General features: G+C 36.8%; 3 protein-coding genes across 6 annotated transcripts; 2 read left to right on the forward strand and 1 right to left on the reverse strand.

Moving 5' to 3' along the window:
• Positions 1-1757: 1757 nt before the first annotated feature.
• Positions 1758-4804, reverse strand: LOC7468770 (60S ribosomal protein L3). The gene is made up of 6 exons (XM_002302132.4): positions 4670-4804; positions 3904-3998; positions 3680-3790; positions 3026-3330; positions 2470-2879; positions 1758-2253 (listed from the first exon to the last, which is right to left on the reverse strand). Exons 2-6 carry the CDS (start codon positions 3986-3988, stop codon positions 1995-1997), a joined length of 1170 nt encoding a protein of 389 aa, XP_002302168.1. The 5' UTR covers positions 3989-3998; positions 4670-4804; the 3' UTR covers positions 1758-1994.
• A 3474-nt stretch (positions 4805-8278) lies between these two features.
• On the forward strand, positions 8279-9395 carry LOC7467808 (putative invertase inhibitor). The gene is made up of 2 exons (XM_002300876.4): positions 8279-8446; positions 8577-9395. Exon 2 carries the CDS (start codon positions 8633-8635, stop codon positions 9239-9241), a length of 609 nt encoding a protein of 202 aa, XP_002300912.1. The 5' UTR covers positions 8279-8446; positions 8577-8632; the 3' UTR covers positions 9242-9395.
• Positions 9396-11895: 2500 nt separating this feature from the next.
• On the forward strand, positions 11896-21278 carry LOC7468771 (uncharacterized). Of its 4 annotated transcripts, none has more exons than XM_052450200.1 (10): positions 11896-12305; positions 12569-14948; positions 15046-15498; positions 15612-15686; positions 15875-17608; positions 17841-17927; positions 18391-19056; positions 19364-19438; positions 19518-20588; positions 20713-21278. In XM_052450200.1, the coding sequence occupies exons 1-10, from the start codon at positions 12177-12179 to the stop codon at positions 21006-21008; spliced, it is 6966 nt and encodes a 2321-aa protein (XP_052306160.1). In that variant the 5' UTR covers positions 11896-12176; the 3' UTR covers positions 21009-21278. The 4 variants fall into 4 exon arrangements, with proteins under 4 accessions (XP_052306160.1, XP_052306162.1, XP_052306159.1 ...); XM_052450199.1 differs by having other exon boundaries at positions 11897-12305; positions 19361-19438; XM_052450201.1 differs by having other exon boundaries at positions 11897-12305; positions 17847-17927; positions 19361-19438.
• The last annotated feature ends 363 nt before the right edge of the window (positions 21279-21641 follow it).

The following is a 21641-nucleotide window of genomic DNA, read 5'->3' on the forward strand; positions in this document are numbered from 1 at the left end:
TATGTATTTGTAATTAGTCATTCTGGTAAATAACTTGCGAGCTATATAGATTTTTATTTGAAAAAAATCATAAATATATTTGGATTAGAAACAATTCTTTTATTTGAAAAAAAATTATTATAAAATTAAATCAAAATTAACTTCTAATCTAATCTAATTGAATGTTATTTTTTTATAAAAAACTTCTAATCTATACTGCCTCTTGTTTTGAGCTAGTTTTTATTTTATATATCTATATTTGATTTAAATATTAGAAGCAGACTAAAATTTATTATTTAGGCCTTAGTTAAAAAATGAATCGCTTAGGCCTTAGTTCGTCTTAGTTAAAAAATATTTAAGAGTGTTTAAGTGTTTGGTAGAGGTTTTTTTTTAAAGTGTTTTTAATTTCAAAACATATTAAAATAATATAAAAATATCAAAAACATATTAATTTAAAATAAAATAAAAAATAAAAAATTTACAAATGATTTAAGAAGCACTTCATTGTTAACACTGCCGCGCAGGTTCAATTAGCTCACAAGAAATCCTTGATACTTTTGAGCTTGCATAGCCCGAACCACTTGCTTCTCAACGGAAGCACTTCATTGTTAACTTACTTCATCTCCCTCGATTCTCAGGTTCGGCATGGTCCCTCGCTTCGCGTGGTCAGGCAACTGAATTAAAAAATTGCGTTTCGAGGATTTGAGTTCTTGAATGACAAAAGGTTAATGGAACCCAAAAATGAAGAATCGTGATGTGGTTGCTTCCGAGTCACAATGGCATCAAAACAGGCAGACCCTAAAGCTGAAAATAAGCCATGTGGTTTCTCTGGGCCGAACAAGTTAAGGCCAGCTTTGCCTTCTGCCCTGGCCTTTGGGCTGCACAATATGTTATGATCCAACGCCGCTCTGAGGTTATCAAGTCAGGCGGTGGTCCAAACTTTTAGATCTTTATACCTCTTCGGATGGATTCTAATGAAAGGTTGATTTTTTTCTTCACTGCCTGGTCAAATGTCCGCCAGATGTATGGATTGCTACGATCACGAAGCAAGTAACCAGCAATTTGACCATATCAATAATATGTTTACTATGATTTAGCCCGTGCATTTAATATCTGGTTTTAAGATTCTGTTTTGTTGATATCTTCTATATATTTTTTCAGTGCAAAATAAATACTGAAAAGTAAATTGATTTAAAGTATTTTTTTAAACAGATTACAAGTATTTTTTATATCTGAATAATGTTAATTTGAAATAAAATATTCTAACCATCATAATTACCATCAATAACATTAACTCTTTTCATCAAATAAAATTTATTAACACCAAAATCAAGCATTTTAGTCACTAAAACTGGTATCAATAATGATTCTCTCTCTGTCGTGGAATTCGATTTCTCATCTCTTAAATTAAAGATTGAAAAATAAAAAAAATTAAAGTTTTGGATCAAAATTATAATTTATTTTGAAAATTAAAGAGACCGGTTGTTATAATTCAAAAACTATAAGGACTAAATTGAATATTACGCTAAAAATTTAATGACCGAAGAGCATTGCCGATTCAACCAGAACTCCCTCTCGCTTTGTGGGAGGACAGATTGGATGTCGATGTCTAAATTTATTGGTTCCCAATCCAAGTCTCCGGTCCTGATTCCTGCATTTTCATTCCATTGCGATTCTGAGGATCCAAACCTGAAGCGCTTAGTTTTTTCTTTTTTGATCCACGGTAAAGAGAATTCTAGAATTTGCTGAAAAATCGCAGGAACCAAATACAGACTCAGTTGGCGTTGAACAAGGAGCTCGGTTAAGCAAAAGCAAAAATACAGAATGACAGGCCACAACAATATTCTGAAACAGCATGCTAGTTCAAAATGCAAATTAAATCCATCTGGAAAAAAAATTGTTCAGACTTTGCGCAAACATAAAAAAAACAACACAATTGTCTCGAGCCGAAGGAACAGAAAGAAACCAAAATCGACTAAATTTACTAGAATAACTAAAAATTCCAGATCGCATAATTATGCCTTCAGGCGTCCATAGAACTTCTGCTTCTCCTGTGTTGTCTGGAAACGACCATGTCCGAACTTCGAGGATGTGTCCACAAACTTGAGTTTGATTTCCTCATGAGCCAATCGAGATGTCTGTTTAAGCAGTGTTTGACGGAGTGTAACCACCCTCTTCTTAGGTCCAACGCAGCATCCCTTGATCATCAAATAGTCATCCTTCACCACACCATAGTGAGGGAAACCACCGATTGGAGTGATGTCCTTTTCAGTCCTGTTCCAGAAAATATCAAATACGTTGCCAAGCAAAAATTCTAGAAGCAACCAAGTTCAACTCATCAATGAACTTAAGTAAGCATATGATAGCAGATATATCAAGCAAAAAATAAAATGGCCAAGTATCATGAGTGAGACACCATCTTCGGGATAGATACAGCATTGCTCGCATTTCATAAAGAATGTCGTGAAGTTCAAGGAGCATGTTAATTACCTGTCATACTCCGTTATGGCAGTGTGACACTCCTGACCGGTCTTGCCAAGCTTGTAGATCTTCTTGTTCAATTCAGTACGGTGGTGGTATCCATTCTGACCAGCCCTGGCAACAGTGAATGAGACTCTTGCAGGGTGCCAGGCACCGATACAAGCCACCTTTCGGAGACCCCTGTGGGTCTTCCGAGGCAGGCGAGTGACACCCCAACGAGTGACAACACCTTCATAACCCTTACCCTTCGTGACACCAATAATATCAATCATCTCATCCTTCTGGAAGACAGCATCAATTGGGACTTGCTTCTCAAAGAAACCATAAGCAAAATCCACCTTCTGAGCAATTGTGCCACCATTAACCTGGATCTCCATCAAGTGAGCTTTCTTCTGCTTCAATCCTTTCATCTTTCTGATCTGTAACATGTTAAAACGGTAAGAAGCAATTTTTACACCAGAACAAATTAAAAAAAGAGAAGCTGGAACACACAGGTCTCAAAAAATGACTTGCATACAAATTTGAACATAAAAAACAAGTGAATTGTTAACTTCAGAGATAATACCTGAGTGTGAGCCAAAACACGAATAACAGTTGCATATTTCTTCAACTTCTCAAGCTGTGATTGGATGCTCTTCTTCCCTTCATCTGTCTCATACTGCTTTGAGTATTTGTTGAAAGCCCTCTTCTTTGACTTGCACCAGTTCTTGTAGAACCTTCGCTTGACCTCTTCACTCAAATGCTGAGCCCAAACAGTGTTCAGAGTCCGGAGGCCAGATGGTGTCTTCAAGTAACCCACAACTCCAACAATCACCATTGGAGGTGTCTCAATGATGGTTACAGCCTCACATGTCTCCTTCTTGTGGAGCTCTACAAAACAAGAAGCAAAATACACAAGTTAAATGAAAAATACCTTGTCCATGCTGGTTTTTAAAAAGTGATAAACAAAAGAAATTTAAAGAACACTGGAATTTATCACGTTAAGATGAGATGAACAAACAAAAAGGTTTCGCGAAACCAAATATTGAAGATCATAACACCATATGACTATGACTTAAAATTGAAAACATACATCAAAATAAAATGAACAAATTTTCAGGGTTGCATAATGTTTACTTCTCAAAGATTATATCTTCAAAAAGGAAAACATTTATAAGACTTAAAACTTCAATTCACAACGTTCACAAACTTAAAATGGGTTAATGAATATCTCGCTTACTGGATCCAGGTTTTTCGACCTCTCTGACAATGTGGGTCATGCCAGCCTTGTAACCCAAAAAGGCAGTAAGCTTGCAAGGCTTATTAGGGTCATCCTTGGGGAAAGACTTCACTGAGCAGAGTCAAAACAAGAATCAAAAGTTCAATTGTCAGAACACAATGAGTGCGCAATGATATTAAAACCCAAGAAACACATCGCTTAAGGATAAAGATACAACTAATAACCTTTTCCTCTGTGACGGGCAGCTCTCTTCCTTGGAAGAAATCCAAGGGAGCCATGTCTTGGGTGCTCGAACTTCCTGTGAGACATCCTTCTTATTCTTCACCACAAAATCAAACACATATTGATTAACAAACTAGAAATCTAATTAAAAACATATATAAAGATATAAATATTTAAAATTGACCCTTAAGCATCAATATTAGTGCATAGAATAACAAGTTCTTTTCTTTTCTCTGTATTTTATTTTATTTATTTAGTTAGTTGTAACCAAACGTGAATAAGCATGACAGCGAACTACATATAAATACTGGATCTTTCAACCGAAGAAATACACCTAAGAAAATCTTCTATCTCTAAATAGTATTCAAGCAACAGAAAACGTAACAATTGTTGCAGAATAAAAGGCAGGAAACTCAATGTCGAAAAACAACAAAATACATCCATGATACAAAAAGCGAAACGATTTTCATGCTCTTACACTATGATCTGCTGATTACTAGAAAAACAAAACAAAACAAATCAAATCAAAACAAACAATGAATCATAGATTGAAATAAGAAAGAAAAGAAAAAAGAGCAAGACAACTCTTAGTTTCGATCATTTCCACAGAGGCAAAGATAGTTGAAAGTTGTAACTACATAACAATGAGATTGGAAAACCTGTTTTATTATGTTTTTCAAGACAGTCGAAAAGTTTTGCAAGATTTTCTTGGCAACCAAACAGGAAAAGAGAGGAGAAATCTGAGAGACGGAGAGATGAGATACAAACCTACTGCTGCGGCGACACACACAATAGCTAGCTCTAGAGCTGACAGAGGGCGTCAATAAACCCTAGTTGGTCTTTATATAGTACTTCTTCTCGCATAAAACCACCTCATTTTTTCGGGTTTTTTTTATGTCATTGAAATAATAAATTCGATATAATATCTAATTATCATTTATAAATTAAACTTATTGTAATGGTTTAAAGTTACTGATTTAAATTATGTTAAAAAATAATTGCAAAGTTTAGATAATCGGTTTAACAATTTGCTAATAATGGAATGATTTTTAATTTAAAGGTGAATAATTTATTTATTTTAATTTTAGAATTTTATAGCTTTTCAAAACAAATTTTAAAAAATTTATATAAAAATTGCATCTAACAATATGACCTGATGAAAGACTCGGGTCTTAAATTTATATCATTATATTCGAGTTTTTTTTAAATAAAATGTAATTTTAGATAAATTAAAAAAAACTAAAATAATATTATTTTTTAATAAATATTTTTTAAAAAACTTACTTGAAATTAACTAAATCATGTTTAATTTAAGTAACTCAATTAAATTTTACTAATTTAACTTTTAAATTAATTTAAAATAAAACTCAATTAAACTTCGAATGTAATTTATTGAATCATTTTTTTTTTGATAAACTAAGCCATGTTTAATAACAATATAGAACAACCCTACTTTTTTAAAAACGTCCCATAAATTGAAAAGCATACCCTAAATTTTTATTCGGCCGTCATGGCCCAAATACCAATATGAGAGCGTGCTCATCAGTTTGGCCCATAAAAAGGTCATTCTTATCCTTGCTTGCAGGCCCAATATTAATTACAGCTTGGAAAGAAACGACGTGTAGTTTAGACATTCCCGTTCCATTTGTAATTAGGGCAACCATCGCTACCACTATAAATAAACCTCCATTCCTGGCTTTCTTCAAATGGTCGCAAAGCATAGGGATAAGGGAAGCAGTATTTCAAAATGGGTTTTTGCTTTTGTAGTTTCTAGGTTTTGTTATTGTTGAAGAAAGAGAGTGATGAAATTATCTGTGCAAACGCAGCACCAGTCTGTTTTATCTGATTGGTTGCCATGGGCGGCACTTTCCACACGAGATTTCTGACTCTTCCTTCCGTTTCTTTCTCTTTTTGTTAGCTCTGAAATTATTATCCTTTGACGTCTAAGTGTCCAGAAAATTGAATTGAAGAAAATCTTTTACCTTTTTTGCCAAAGCTCAAATTCAAGTTCTCTCCCTGGTTTAATTTAGTTGCTGATGTAGCCTCTTTTTTTGTATCTGTTAATGTGTAACTAGTATTCTTTATCTCTAATCTTGTTCTCCGTTGCCCAGAGAATTAGAGGGGAAGAAAATCTTCTGTCAATTTTTTTTTAACGCTCAAAAGTCAAGCTCGTGAAGTTGCTGGCAGTAGGGTCTGTTTTGGATCTTAAAAACATTTCTTTCAAAGCAAACTGAACCAGAGACCACAACCTCAAGCAGCTCAGACTTATGCTGTCCGCAACGAATCATATGTAGAACTTGTCTTGCTTCCAAATACCGAAGATGGTGGTGTTCCATCCCGCTTTCCCGATAATAGCTTGAATAGTCCCTTTATGCAAATTTGCCACAGCCCACTGCAAAATGTAAAAGACTAGCTTCCAGGACTTTTGTTATTTCCAGATTTCAGCACAACTGGACTCTAAAGAGCCTTTAATTTAAGGTCTCTCAAAGAAAAGATGGTCACGATCCTTGTCTGTATTTCCACACGGCGCACAAATATCATCAACCTGCCTTCCCAAAGCAATTTGCCTTCTTGTGGTGGACAGCCTGTTATGAACAGTCAACTAAGCAACAAAAATGTCTAGGAAAGTTGAAAGAGGCCCAGATTGATTTATGTAATTAAAGGATTCATGCATCTATGTAATTCTTGACCACCCCTAACTTGAAATTCACCATTAGCATTAGCTTTCCAATCCACCTTATCCTCTCTGGCAGGATCAGGAAATAAAACACCACACAGCCATTTGCACCTCTGCCATAGCATCAGATCTAGCACTAGTCAACCCCAGTTCCCATCATTAATTTCTTCCTTTAACCTGGCATCAGGTGATCTCCTGGATTCTTGTACAAGTCTCTGCCCATAAAACTTCAACAAGAACAGTCTTGATGCCGATTGTCCCACCATAAACTGATTTGTTTGTTTGCCATTTTCCCGAGATATAATAGAATTGATCCCAAACCAGCTCTCTGATTTTAAGAAGCTTCCTCCAGTACCATGTGCAACTTCCCTTTTTTCTTCACATTCCAAAAGTTTGTACCCTTGAGCTTGTAAGTGTTTGCCCAAGCTACCCACAATGATCCAGCGTTGATGAGTTGTCGGAAGTCTGAATTAGCAGAAGTGCTCATGGTAACGGGTAAATCCATTAAGCATTCTAGTTAAGGTGTGTCATAGTTGCGTGCCTTTTAATGATTTTGGAAATGTCATTGGAAAGAAATTGATGGTGTTTTGATTAAATTTCTTTAAAAGATGTCAATGATGATATCTTAAAAAATCAAATTAATTTAAAGATAAGATTTATATCTTGAATAATTGGTTAAAAATCCAAGAAACTTGTTTCCAAGACTTATGTCTTGGGTTAGTATCTTGATTTCGATAATCTAATTAATTCTTTGTAGTTAATGTAGCTAGAGATGGTTGTTTGATACCTACAAAAGTTTTTTTTTATGAATTTAGGGATTATTCGATAATTAAGTCAGTAATTTTTTAAGAGAAAATACAATAATATTACAGATACGTTAAAAAAAATATACAGTAGAAAATGAAGATTCCAAACCTTTTATTTAAGGGATTTATAGTCTATTTATAGCTTATAAAACTTTTTATGAAAATGAGGGGTTGAAGTGTAATATTGCCTTAATAATATTAAATAGAAAAAATATCTCTAACATATCTATTAATGTTAATAAGAAATACCTCTAACACATGTATTAATGAGGAAAAATATCTCTAACATATGTGTTAATGTAGATAGAAATATGATACGCTCTTAAAAGATTTTTATACACCATCTCTTATATAATATTAATATTGATAGAAATATGGTTAGTTCTTGAAAGAATTTTATACACATATAAAAAATAAAATCTAAAATGTAGTTATGTCCGATGAATTTTTTTCTTGTCTAAGCTCAAGTGAGGTACGGTTTTATAAGGTCTTTTTTAACCCTTAAATTAGAGTTTATCATTTTTATTTCTCGCTTAGCATGAACAATGGTTTTTTCTACTCCCATAACGTTTAGAATTTCTTATAATAATTATAATAATATTTGATTGGTTTTTATTTGATTGGTTTTGACCAAAATAGTTCGGACGTTGTCTTCTTAAAATTAGGAGTCGGAGAAAATGATATCAGATGCTATTTCGACATTTTTCCTTTGTTTTTCTGGTTCTCACTAAACGTTCTTAAACATGGCGAGCCAAAATGCTTGTGGGTTAAAAATATCATTGCCTAAAGTTAATCGGTATGAAAGCTTTAGTATTTTGTGCTAGCTTTGAGGTTATTGGGTAAGCGATATGTTCTGCGAAGAATTGGCGACTATGAAACAATCTAATGATTGATTGTTTCTTCTGAAGGCTGTCAGTACTATGGTTAATTAGAACAAAGACCTAAAGAGCTAAGCTGGCAGGTCAAATGATACAAAGGCTTTGCCGTGGGAAAATAAGAAGGCGTAACTTCAGCCCTTTTTTTGGGTTCTGCAGATTAAGGAAGCGTATAACCCAATTTTAGGTAAATAGAAAAAACTAAACTGATCTGGTTGCGTTTTTGTCCAGCGAGGATTTACTAATCATGTCGACTTCTTTCTTGCCGCATGAGATTTGTTGTGGCTATAAATTACACCAACTCTTGGGGCAATTAGTCTTCACAATATCCCAATCATATCAGGCCTAGTTGCCTCCACCAACAAAGTAAGCAATGGATTCCTCAAGTCACGTCTTCATATTATCAGCCATTTTGATGCTCCTCGTTTCCCAGTCAATGGCAACAGTTGCCCCATCCGAGCTAGTAGAAGATGTCTGCACTGAGATTGAGAAATTGATGATGGCTTACGGTGAAAGATCAGGGTATGTCGCAAAATATGATGAATGCGTCAATGCTCTTCAAATGGATCCTAGAACTGCCACAGCAAACATCTCCACTCTTGCCGAAATTAGTGTCCAGTTGGCGATTTCCGGTGCGAAAAATGCCAAGGCTTTGATAGAAAACCTTCTCGGGAATACAACTCCTTCAAGAGAGCCCCTTCAGAATTGTCTGTCCTCGTACGTGAATATCACTGGCCATTTCGAAAATGCACTCTCGGGGCTAAGTGCAGGTCTGCAATCTTCCCACTTCGACATCGCGGGGGTTTTGGACCTTGTCAAGATATGTGAACTTGAATTGACAAAGAACCAGACTCATATTCTGCAGCTTACAAACAGAAACCACTACACGCGCATGTTTGTTGAAATCTCAGAATTTCTCATAACCCGTCTTGAATTATATCACATAGGCAACGGCTTCACACAGACGAGGACTCAAGGTTAATAATCAAGGATATCGAAGAAAGTTTCCTTGACGCATGCCGAAGCATAAGTGGGCTTTCTTGTAATCTCGTATATGAAGCATGAGCATTTAATATTATGTTTTTGTATTTTTGAGTTTTTTTTTCTAATCTAAATTCCTTTAATATGTTTTTGTATTTTTGAGTTTAATCTAAATTCATTTGGAAGGAGACATGCATACGTTTCCTTCTAAACATTGAAAGAATTATAATTTTTTTGTTTTTTGTTTTTTTTTCTTAACTATAAACAGGGAATTGAAAATTAAAAAATGTATTGTGGTATATTTATGGTTATGGTTTAAATAAATATTTTTAGTTATAATTTTAAAAAATAAATATAAAAAAATATATGTTTAATTAAAAATTATCTATACAAAACAAAAACAAGAGTGATTCTATAGATACAGACAATTGATAATTATAGGATTCAAAGTTAAGAATTAGGGGCATAAAAGGTTAATGTAACTTGTTGATTAGGGTAGTGTTTAATATGTTGGATAAAGATGCAGAATGAGCATGATTTTCTTTTTTTTGTAAAATTATTTGGGGCATCTTTAAACAATATAAAACTTGATTTTTATCATGTGTTAATGTTGTTATGGTAAATATTTTTTTGTCCCATTAAAAGAGATAAGACAAACTTATCCAAATATTTACATAGGAGTTAGCCTCTGTTGATCAGGTTAATTTAAAAATAAAAATGATTATTATTATATTTTTGAAACTCAACTAGAGAATCGATCCGGGGCAAGGCTTGAGTCACATATCGAGTTGATCATTAATCCGAGTCAACATGAAAATAAAAATGGTTTTAATCATAATTTTAAAACTTGACTCGAGGCAAGACTCGGGTCACAGGTTGCGTTGATCATTGACCTAAGTCAATACAGAGATAAAAATTATTATTACTATATTTTTAAAACGTGACTAGGGATTGACCTAGGACAGGGTTCGGGTTATGGGTCGGGTTGATCCTTGACATGGATCAACATAATAATAAAAATATTTATTATCATAGTTTTAAAACTTGACTCGAAGGTCAACCTCGGGCAAGGCTTGAGTCACGAGTGAAGTTGACCATTGACCTGATCAATGTAAGGATAAAAATAATTATTATTATTATTTTAAAACCTGACCAGGAGTTGACCCAGGGTCAACCCTAGGTCACAGCCCGGGTGAACCATTGACTCAAGTCAACATGATGATAAAAAAGTTATTATTATAGTTTTAAAACTTGACTTAGAGGTCGATCCGGGGCAAGACCCAAGTCATGAGTCAGGTTGACCATTGACTTATGTCAACATAAGAATAAAAGTGATTATTATAGTTTTAAAATTAATCAAGGGTTGACTATTGACCTGAGTTAATGTAAGGATAAAAATAGTTATTATCATAGTTTTAAAACATGAATTGGGGATCGACTTGGAGCCAGACATGAGTCAGGTTAACTATTACCCCAGGTTAATGTAAGGATAAAAATAATTATTATCACAGTTTTAAAACTCAACTAGGAGGTTGACCTGAGGGCAAAGACCATGTCAAGAGTCGGGATGGTCAGCCCAGGTAGACTCAAGGCAATATCAGAAAAAAATAGTTATTATGATAATTTTAAAAAACCCAACTCTAAGGTTGACCCGGACAAGATTTGGATCATGGTTGGGGGGGTTAATTTAGGTTGATATAAGTTAACATAATAATAAAATAATTATTATCATAGTTTTAAAATCTAATTTAAGGGTCGACTCAGATAAGGCCTAGGTCATGAATCGAGAGGAGTTGTGAAACTTACAACAATAATGATGAATATTGCGCAATAGAGAAAACAAGAAAAACACACAGATCCAGCATGGTTCGACAATGTATCTACATTCACAAGAGCAATGAGTTTTATTTCACTATCTGTCAAAATTAGAGTTATATAATATGTATTTACATCCTAGTCGTACAAAAGATATTAGTAATTTTTAATCGGTAAGCTTTGCTTCCCTTACTCCGCTCCGCTTCACTTCACTCCAGCATCTGCCCATGAGTCACATACTACAATAGAAAGATCAACTTGAGTTGATCCAAGTCAACGTATGGATAAAAATAATTATTATTATAGTTTTAAAACTTGATATGGGGACGACCCAAGATAAAACTCGGGTCATAGGTTGTGAGGGTAAACCTAATTTGACATGATTTACCCCTTGTATATATCTTATATCATATTAATTTTGATATTCGCAGTTTATATTTTTTTAAAAATTTGGCAGGAACAAAATATTGGTTGAATAAATTTAAATCAACCCCTTCATTTCATAACATAATCATCAAACATGGGCCAGAGCCCAAATCACAAGGAAGGGGAAGCTGACTGCTGAGGGCCGAGGTCCATATTAGACAAGACCAGATCCCCAGAAGGGCCAGAACGATATTTATCCATTTTGAATATGTCCTCAGCATGAACGCGAGAGCCGTTCGATTGTGGCCTCAAATAATCAGACGATCATCAAATACAATTCCCAAGAATTTGACTTGGAATAAAGACACTCCTGCACGTGGCAGTAGCTAAAGCGTCTTATCCACTCTACAGATATCCATACTAGACGCGTTAATTCAATATCAGCAAAAACAAATCATACTCGCTATGCCTGCCCTTTCAATCTAACCTCAATTACTATTTCGCCCTCATCACTTGTCACATGGAGGCGAGTTTTGATCATCGATCAGAGTCGCGAGTGGGGGTAATAATAGAAAAATAAAGCCGTTTCAAAGAGCGGGAGAAATGAAAAACCAGCCGTTTTGAATTTAAACTGCCTCGCACAAAAACTTACAATTGAAGCCTTCTTGTTTCCCATCACTGATAAAAAAAAGAAAAAGGAAAGGGACTGTTGGCAAGTAGAGAGTATTTGATGAGTGGTTTCTGAAGGAAGAAAAATGGAAGAAGTAGAAAGGGATTTTCATGGCATGAAGAGGAAACAACTGCAAGCGCTTTGTAAAAAGCATGGAATTCCTGCTAATAAATCCAATGCCGAAATGGCTGATTTGTTGACTTTGACTCTCAAGGTGTGTTTTCTGTTAGATACTGATAATATATCTTTGTTTAATTACAGGCTTGAAGGGTTTCTGGTAACTTCTTTTTTTTTGTTTGAAATTGGAATCTCCAATCGATATGACGAATTTGTTAATTATTGTGTAAATTTAATAATAATTTGATTTAAATACGGAAAAAATTGATTAGGCTTAATTTATTGTGTTTGTTTTGTGATCATTATGGTTTAAACATTGAAAGAATTATAATTTTTTTTATTTTTGTGAACTATAAACAGAGAATTGAAAATCCAAAAGGGCAAGGTCAAGGAGAAGTACAAAACGTAAGTGATTCTATGAAAGTGACTAAAATATTGAAGAATGTTAAATTCAAGCCTGATGTTGAAATACGTGAATACGAGCCTTCGGTGTATAAAGGAAGGAAGAGGAGGAGGAGCATGGTTAATTATGGGAAAGTTATTGGTTCTCCGCCTGGAAGTAGGAATAGAGAGCAGAGAACAGTTGGAAGAAATGTAGATGAGGTTGTTGGGAAGAAGAGAGGGAGAGGACGAGAAAAGAAAGGGAGCGTTGGGGTGGAAAATGTTGATGTTAGTGATAACTCACGACCTCCTGTAATCACTAAAGAGGGAGATGTTCAACTTGTGAAGGGTGAAGACAAATCGGGTAGGAGGCGACTGAGAAGTAGAGAGGTGGTGATCGAGGAGAACGTTGAAGGGGGTGAAGGGGAGTTGGTTGTTTCTAGGAAGAATTCAAAACGGGGAGGGTCTAGAAAAAGGGGGAATCGTGATGGGATTCGTTTCTCGGATGAAGTTTCTGAAGAGAATGTAAGTGCAAAAGACGATGCTAAACCTGCAAATGCGCCATCAGGATCAAGAAGAAATGCTAGGAAGAATGAAAGCACTTCATTATTGAGTGTGGATTTCGGAAAAACTGAAAGTTTTGGAAAGACTACTCGGTCACGGGCTAAGTTAAGGGAGAATACTTCTTCTATAACTGCAGATAAAGCTGAAACCGTCGAGGTTCAGGATGAATATGAAAAGGTTCTCCAGACTGAAGAAATTTTGAAGGGTGCAGGTAGAAATGCTTTGGGAAGAAAGTCTTTTGTGCCTCGAAAGCGGTTGGTGGTAGAAATCCTATCTGAAGAAGGTGTTGAATCAGTGAAGGGTGGCAGGCGATCAAGAAGAAATACTAGCAAGAAGGAAGGTACTTCATTAACGAGTGGGTGTTTTTGTAAAACTGAAATTGTTGGTTGGACTTCTCGGTCACGCTCTAAGTTGGAGGAGAATACATCATCTGTGACTGCAAACAAAGCTGAAACCATCGAGATTCAGGATGAAAGTCAAAAGGTTCTTCATCTTGAAGAACCGTTGAAGGATTTCGGTAGATATGCTTTGAGACGTAAATCTATTGTGCCTCAGAAGGGAGTCGCAGTAGAAACCGTGTCCAAAAAAGATCTTGAATCTGCAAAGGATGCCAGGCGATCAAAAAGAAACATGGCAAAGGCTACAGATTCCAAACCTATTGTGCAAGTCGTTACTAGGAGGAGGACAAGGTTTGGAGCTCAGGCTACGGTTGAAAGTGCAGACGAAATTACCGAGGTTAACAAAGAGCATAACAAGGCTGTTCAGCTTGAGGAATTTTTGAACGCTCAAGATAGAAATGCTTCAAGACAGAAGTCTTTTACAGCTCAAAAGGGCCAGGTTGAAAGTGAAGGACCAGATGCGAAAATTGAAACCATAAAACAATCTAGGAATGCAGATTTGAAGTTTGCTAACAAGGTTGAAGCTTCTGGACAATTTAGCAGTGAGATTGAAAAGGCTCCGATATCGATTGGCCATGTGAGGGGGTCCAGAAGCAACACTGTTGTATTAAGCCCTGCTTTTGCCACTGGTGAACTAGGAATTGGTGAAGCTGTTGGTATGGTTGGGTGTCTGAAACGAAAGCGTGGCCCAACACTGGAGACAGATTCTTCTACAGTGGGTGAATGTTTGGCTGGTAAACCTTCAAGAGAATTGGCACAGCACGCCTCTAGAGGTAACTTGGTTGGATCTACCGTCCCTGGAAAAATTGTTGAAAAGAAGCAACATGGCATATCTGCAGTTCCAGTTATGGTAGAGGAAGCTCTATTTACTGAAGAAACACAAATTGAGGACACTGGATTGACCATGCCAGAAGCTACAGGGGACAAACCTAATTTCAGTTTGAGCTGCTCCAAGGAAGTCTTTGAAACTTCTGACAAGAAGGGATCTGAGAGTAAAACAAGTGAAATGAGAACCAATTTCTCAGAAGTCGCTGCTGGATGCTCTAACATTCAGGAAGGTGTAGACACTAAAACAAATTTGCAGGAAACTCCGTCTCCAACATCAACATCAGTGATGTTATGTTTTGCAAACCAAGAAATACCAGAGAATGCAAGTCAGCCCATAGTCCTTAATGAGGAGGCTAATACTGTCGCAGGTGACATGGAGAAACTTGCTGTAGATGCTATCATTGAGGTTGCTGTGGATGATCCGTCTAGCAGATCTAAGGAAGAAGGTGGTGCAGATTTGGGTAATGATAATTTAGATGAACACGGACAAACAGAACTTCAGACTAATGCTTCTGATACGTTTCCCCTAGCTAATCGTTTCTCATTTGCAAAGCAATCAGATTTTTCAGGTAATTGAGTGATCTAGAATGAAAATATGCTATTTTCTTTTCAGTATTTACTTAGGATGTTCTAAATATTATGTTGACCAACCTTCCAACTTCTCAGGGTTGGAGAATGGACTTGAAAGGAAAGAACTGAGAGAAGACGTACACTTAGAAAGTGGTGATGTCAATGATTGTTCAACTGAACTTGTGGACAGAACATCTGCTGTGGAGGGTGGTTTCTGTGATCTAGAAAATACTGGACAGAAAATTAGAACAAATAAAAATGAGCATGAAGAGGCATCTTGTGATGATAGACCATCACCAGCTGCTGGTGAAAAGATGGTTAGTTTTATCACTGAAATAAACCTACAGGAGGATGGTGATGTCCTCCTTATCCAAGCTGCCGAGGAGAACCAAAATTTCATTTCAGAGGAAAACTCTAGCAATGTTTTGCTGGTCTCTAGAAGAACATGCACACATGAACTTCTACATGGAGAAGGAACCTGTCTGAGTGCCCCAGAAAAGGGCACCGACGAAGGTGAAAATGGTTCTGTGACCCTTGTTCCTTTACAATGTAAGGGCGCCTTACCAGCTCTTGCAATTTTTTGATTTCTTCCTCCTAACAACATTTTCCCTTTTATGCTGTCATCTTGAATTAATTTTAACGCAATCTGTTTCTCTTGGCAGTCACTGGTATTGGCAAGCAAAGATTGTCCTTTTATGCAGGTGATTCCTCCGAGGACAGGAAAATGCAGCATCATGGTGAGTTTTTTTTTATGCGACAACATTTGGGGAATATACTCTAGTATATGCATAAGCCACTGCTTTTCTATCTAAAACAAAATTATATTGGAGATCAACAAATATTATCAACATTCATGTGACTGAAAGTACTGATGCTTAGTTTAATGAACCTGAAAACTACCTTTCATATATTGTTGATGCTTCAGATGAGAAATCAACAGAAAAGATTAATTCAAGTTGTACGGATGAAAAGCACGTTCTGGAGGAAAACGAAGCTGCTGCAGATGCTTTGCCACAATCTTCGTTGCAAGAAAAAAAGGAGGTTACTTTTGCAATGAAAACTGATATTTGCGCTGTCGAGACAACAGGAGAAAGTGAAGTTACTACTCACAGTGACAGTGGTAAAGCATCAACTGGAGTGAATAGTTCACCAATTCTTTTTGAGAAGCTTGGTGGTTATAATGAGATGAATGCAATGAGAAACTGCAGCATTGATGCTTCCATTGATGTCCCTGTTAGCAAGTCCCATGAAGCTGTTATGGTCATGGAGAGCGGCCGAAACATGGATGGGGAGTCAGATGCTGAACAAAGTGAATTTAAGGAAGAAAAATCAGGATGCGCTGTAGAAACTGTACATGGTGACGACAATGTTTGCCAGAAGGTGTCTGCAGAGGCAAATGCTTCCAGTTTAACTTGGTTAATTTCCAAAGAAATGGAAGGTTTTGAAGGGAAAACATTTGATATGATGATGGGCCGTCATAGTGACTTCCTTATATCAAGCAAAGAGTTGGCCAGTGGTAAAAATACGGCTAGATACCAGTGTGATCAGGTTGTCAGGAAGGAATCTGTAACAGGTGCTCTCTTGTTTGAGCTTTGTGACCACAGCATCAGTGATGAGGTGGCTGGCAAAGCTGATGCAACTTTGACTCCAACCATTTATAAAGAACTCGAAAGTTTTGGGGGAAAGAAAGTTGGATCACGGGGAAACACTTCTAAGAGCATAGAAGGAATTAATATGTGGACAGACCAACAGATCATATCTATAGGCAGCGATTCCAACGCTGGCACTTTTACACAAGGTATGAATGATGGCTTTGATGAAGAAAAAACTGCAGAAGTGAGCGATGGTGATCTTTATGATCATATCAGTAAATATGGTGAAGCAGCTGACAAAGAATCACTGATTATGACAACCGAAAAATTGGACATGTCGGACACACAAAATGAAGGAACTGCACAACGAAATTGTCCCGTGGGGCTTGGTAACCTATTTTCAGATTATGGTGGTGAGTTTTTGAAAATTAATGATGCTGGCCGCAATGCTTCCCCTGACATTGCTTCTGCAGATTGTGAGGGTATTGATGAAACATCAAATGGATTTATGGGCTCTGAGCTTGAACTTGGAGTCAAGGCTGGTAAATTTGACGATCTCAAAGAGGTGAATGCTTTAGAGCTAGAAAGAAGTGCTTCCGTTTCTTTAGAAAACCGTATCTCTATGGATGTCATAGCTGCATTTAACGTTGAAAAGATGGAGGATGATTCGAAGTTGTACCAGAGCAACATTGATGATGAGAACGAATGCAGCATTGTTTCTCTTCCACAGGTTACCCCGAAGGGCATTGCAGAGCACTCAGTTGAGGAGGGACTTCTTCATGCGAGTAAAGATGATTGTAGTGCTGCATTAAATGATGCCAGCAAGAACATTAAAGCAGATAGAGCTGGGTCAGTGGCCGTAATTGGAAAGATTTGTTTTGAGAAAACTGAAGGCTGCACCAAGTGGACTGAAAGAACACCGATTTCTCCACAGATACCTATAAGTAGCGGGAAAAAGGCTCAGCAATCTTCATTAGAACAAAAATTATTTGCTGAGTCTTCTGGAATATGCGGAATGGGTTCAAGTACTGATGCTGTTTCAGAGCTGAATGTTTTATTATCTCATGGTAAGTAGGGGCGGGAAGGTCAGGTCACGACATCTTATCCTCTGCCAGCTTCGGCTCTTCTCTTTTTTTTTCACTTAAGTATCTGAAGCCTGAATGTGTTACTTAATACTGAAACTTATCAGATAAAATCCTTCCTGTGGAAGATTGAATATTTGAAAATGACATATCCAATTGATCTTCGCGTCTGTTTGTTTGTAGTGTGGCAGGTTGGAGTTAATTTTCGTTTTGTTAGTTGCAGGAGAAAAATATAAATCTCATCCAGGTAGCAAGTCAATCGGCAATGAGGCAGGACTAAAGGTTATGGCTTCTAACGACAGAGGTGTGTCTATAAATTAATTTTTCATATCATCTCAAGTATTAGTAACAATTCTTTAGAATCAAATCAGAGTCGTAAACTTTTACAGAGTATGAAATAATTATTGATTGTAGGCGTTTGTGAAAAATCGTTCAGAATGAAATGTTGTTTTCTTTCTTTTACGCTTATCCGACAGTAGTTCAGCCAAGTGTATATATATATATATATATAAAATAATAATAATCTGATTGATTGTATCTCTCCATCACTACTCTTGTCCTGGGTTACAAGTTCCAAAAGGTACGCTTTTTTGACACAAAGGGATAAGATCTATTAAGGATTCATCGTAGAGTTCCAAAGGAATTTTTTTCCCTGATCTCAAATGATATAATTGTCGATTAAATTAGTACATTTAAGACTCTTCTTTACAGTCATTTTCTAAGAGCATTATTTCTTATATTTAACAATCTGTCTCTCTTATTAACAGAACAAGTACCCCTAGAGCTTCTCACTGGATCTGATGCATCTGCCTTGTTCACCAACTGGGAAGTGAATTTGATCCAAGGGAGTGGAGAAGAAGATCTAGTTGAAGAATCTGATGGCGAAGCCTCGAAGGACAATTTGATAAGCAACGATTCTGAGCATACTGCATGGATGAACAAAAATGTTGAAGAAGTCTTGTTCACCAACCGGGAAGTGAATTTAATCCTAGGGAATGGAGAACAAGATCAAGTTGAAAAATCTGGAGTAGCCTCGGAAGACAATTTGATAAGCAATGATCCTTTAGATGAGCATGTAGCAAAGACAAGCATAAGCAACGAAACTTTAGATGATGCTCCTCTTGACTTAAAAGTAGACAATATCTATTATTCTGACATCCAAGATACTTGTGAAATAGGATCGGGTGCAATAGACAAAGTTAGCTCAGGAGCCGCTGCAAAGATGGACATGCTAGAGGAAGTGGTTATTGGAGGGATTCCACAAACAGTTATTCCAACTGAGGCATCACAGGAAATGGCAGAAATTCCGCTACAAGAAAGATTTTTAAGCTGCAGCAAATCGGAAGAAAGCCTGTCTCCAGATACCCCTTGTCGCTTACCTGAAATCACCTCAGGTGCTTCTGTGGTACAGCGAAATGGTCCAGAGTCTTATAGTGAGTGTTTCCACCTTACAATCCTGAAATCTTATGTTGATTTTTGATGTATACCAAACGTCTTTCTATATTGATAGGCAAGAGATCTGATATGAGATCCGCTGACTTTTGATTACTTCATGACATGTTCTTCGATTCAAACCATAGTTTTTTGCCCATCTTGGATTGGTCTATAGAATTAGCTTCACACCCGTCTAGCTCTTGGGCATTACGGTTTGCATTGCTAGTGTCGTATTATTCTCCAAGTAAAGCGACATGAGATTACTTATTGGTTTTTAATTTTTTGTACGTTGTTGTGGGACAGAAGGTGAATTTGTACCACAATTATACTGTAAGGATATGAGAAGTCACGGAGGAGAAGAAACAACTTGCGATTACAGAGGTATGATTGTTGATTATGTCCTTATTGAACTTAGTATCTAATGTAATTGGCACCTTGATTTATCGTGATTGTTTTGTAGGGAGCATTCCCACAGAGCAGGGTGAATTCCATCAAGGGGACTTCAAAGTTTTAATAGCACAAAAGGTCGGGGCTGAGGAAGTTAGAGAAGCTTTAGCCACAGATAATACCAACCTAGAATCTAATCCCAGTGATCCTCAGGAAGTTGCTATAGAGCAAGCTAATGAGCACCCAGACGCATTAAATGAATCACTTCTCATGGTTGGCCTTGATTATCCGACTCAAAATCAGCAGTCATGTGGGTGTTCTCTCCGAGGAGATTGTAAACACGCATTAAAAGAGAGAGAGAGCCACTCCATTGAGACCGAGGCAACAAATTGCTTGCATCAGCTTGATGTAGGTGTTTTCTCCGAGGAGATTGTAGACTTTGGAAATGGCTTTGTTACTTCTCCATTCAAACGTCAGCGAGATGTCGATTCTTCCGCTGGTACTTCAGTCAGTGCATTTCAGCATCGTATAACAGAAAATGATGCCTGGGTGTTGAATTTATTTTTTGAAGAGAACGAACAGGATGAGAATCAAACGTCAGTTGCACGGTTCTTGCACACCAATTTGAGAAACGAGGGTGCTGGGAAGGTGTATGAAAATATAGCTGTTACTGAGCAAGCCGCTATTCAAGTTGATGAAGAGCAACATGGTGAACTATGGCAAGTAATGGATGAGCAAATTGAAGAGGAAAAACACACATACTTTTCTGTTTCAGATGAGCCCAGCTTTGAAGATGTCGAAGGTTCAAAGAAGAAAGATTGTGCTCTTCTCGAGATTGATAGCATTCAAGAACGCATTAACTGTGAGAATCATCAGAATAAATCTGTGAATACTGAGCATTCTTACGATTCCAAAGAAAAGGAAATCTTGATAGATGTTAATGAGGTAAATGGTTATCATGATGATGTTTCATCGGAGCAAATGGGGGAACGCAATTCCAGCTACTTAAAACAATATAATAATGAAAGCCTCAGTGTTGAAGATATCGGAGTAATAGAGAACTTAAGTGTGAATGTTTCATCCAAACCAAATATATCCACATTGGATCAATCCACTGAAATTATCAATTCAACTAGCAGTCAAGGTATATGAATAAAAACAAAATCTTGCGATTTCATGTATTCTTTGTTTGGACAGTGTTTTAGACCTGATCTCACAAGATGACGTCCAAACACTGGACTAAGATCTTTGCGTGAATTGTTTTGCAGACATTGCTGTCAGGAATGATCAAACGCATCAACTGAAGTTGCCTTCATCTCAAAAAGGGGTTTCATGTGACAAAGAGGAAGAAACCCATAGTTCGGACGCTAAACAGTTGACTACGTCATTGGTTCGAAGGGAGGCCAGGAAAACTGGTTTTGTTCAAGCAACTCCTCAGAAGATGGTCACTTACACCGGCATGAAAGAAAACCTGGCAAGTATCAAGATGGAGAAACGGGGTAACATGACAGCTCCGAACCCATTATCAAAGAGGCGGGCTCTGGGGAATCTCAGGAACAATTAGATTTAAAATGGGCCCTTCTGGTTTTCGGTTGGTGGTTTTAGGTTTTCGCGTTTAGATATGAGCATATCTCATGCATCTTTTACTGGCATATGAATACTATATGTTTTGGTTGTTCAGCAGAATTTAGATTTGTTTGTGTAATCTTATGCTTGAACGCCCCCGATTTCTTGAGCAACGAAATACTTGCTTATATTTGTATATTCACTGTACCATAACGCTATATTGTTTCATCATATTATTGCACGACTGGCTGATGAAGTTGATGTAGAATTATGTGCAGAATCTCTTTCGCATAAAGTTAGCCTCTGGCAGGGTTTAGATAATTATGGCCTCAGGCTTAGCACTTCAACCGAACAGGAACAGATGAATAACCAGTCCCCTGCTTCAAGAGATACCTCTGCATACTGCAATGGTGGTTTACCATTTATTTATTTATTCCTTCGAGCTATAATATAAAACTCAGATGTCGCGCAAATCATCAGGCACCAACAATCTCAATTTTTGCGAGGTTTTCCAGTACAAATTTCATGAACAAAGTGTCGTGTGACTTCAATTTAGTCAGTCAAGACCCGTCAAAAAAGTAAAAAGCCTGGACGGAAAGCTTGCAAGAACTTGTGTCGGAGGCATTCTGAA

The sequence above is a fragment of the Populus trichocarpa genome, chromosome 2 (assembly GCF_000002775.5).
Source record: "Populus trichocarpa isolate Nisqually-1 chromosome 2, P.trichocarpa_v4.1, whole genome shotgun sequence".
NCBI lineage: Eukaryota > Viridiplantae > Streptophyta > Magnoliopsida > Malpighiales > Salicaceae > Populus > Populus trichocarpa.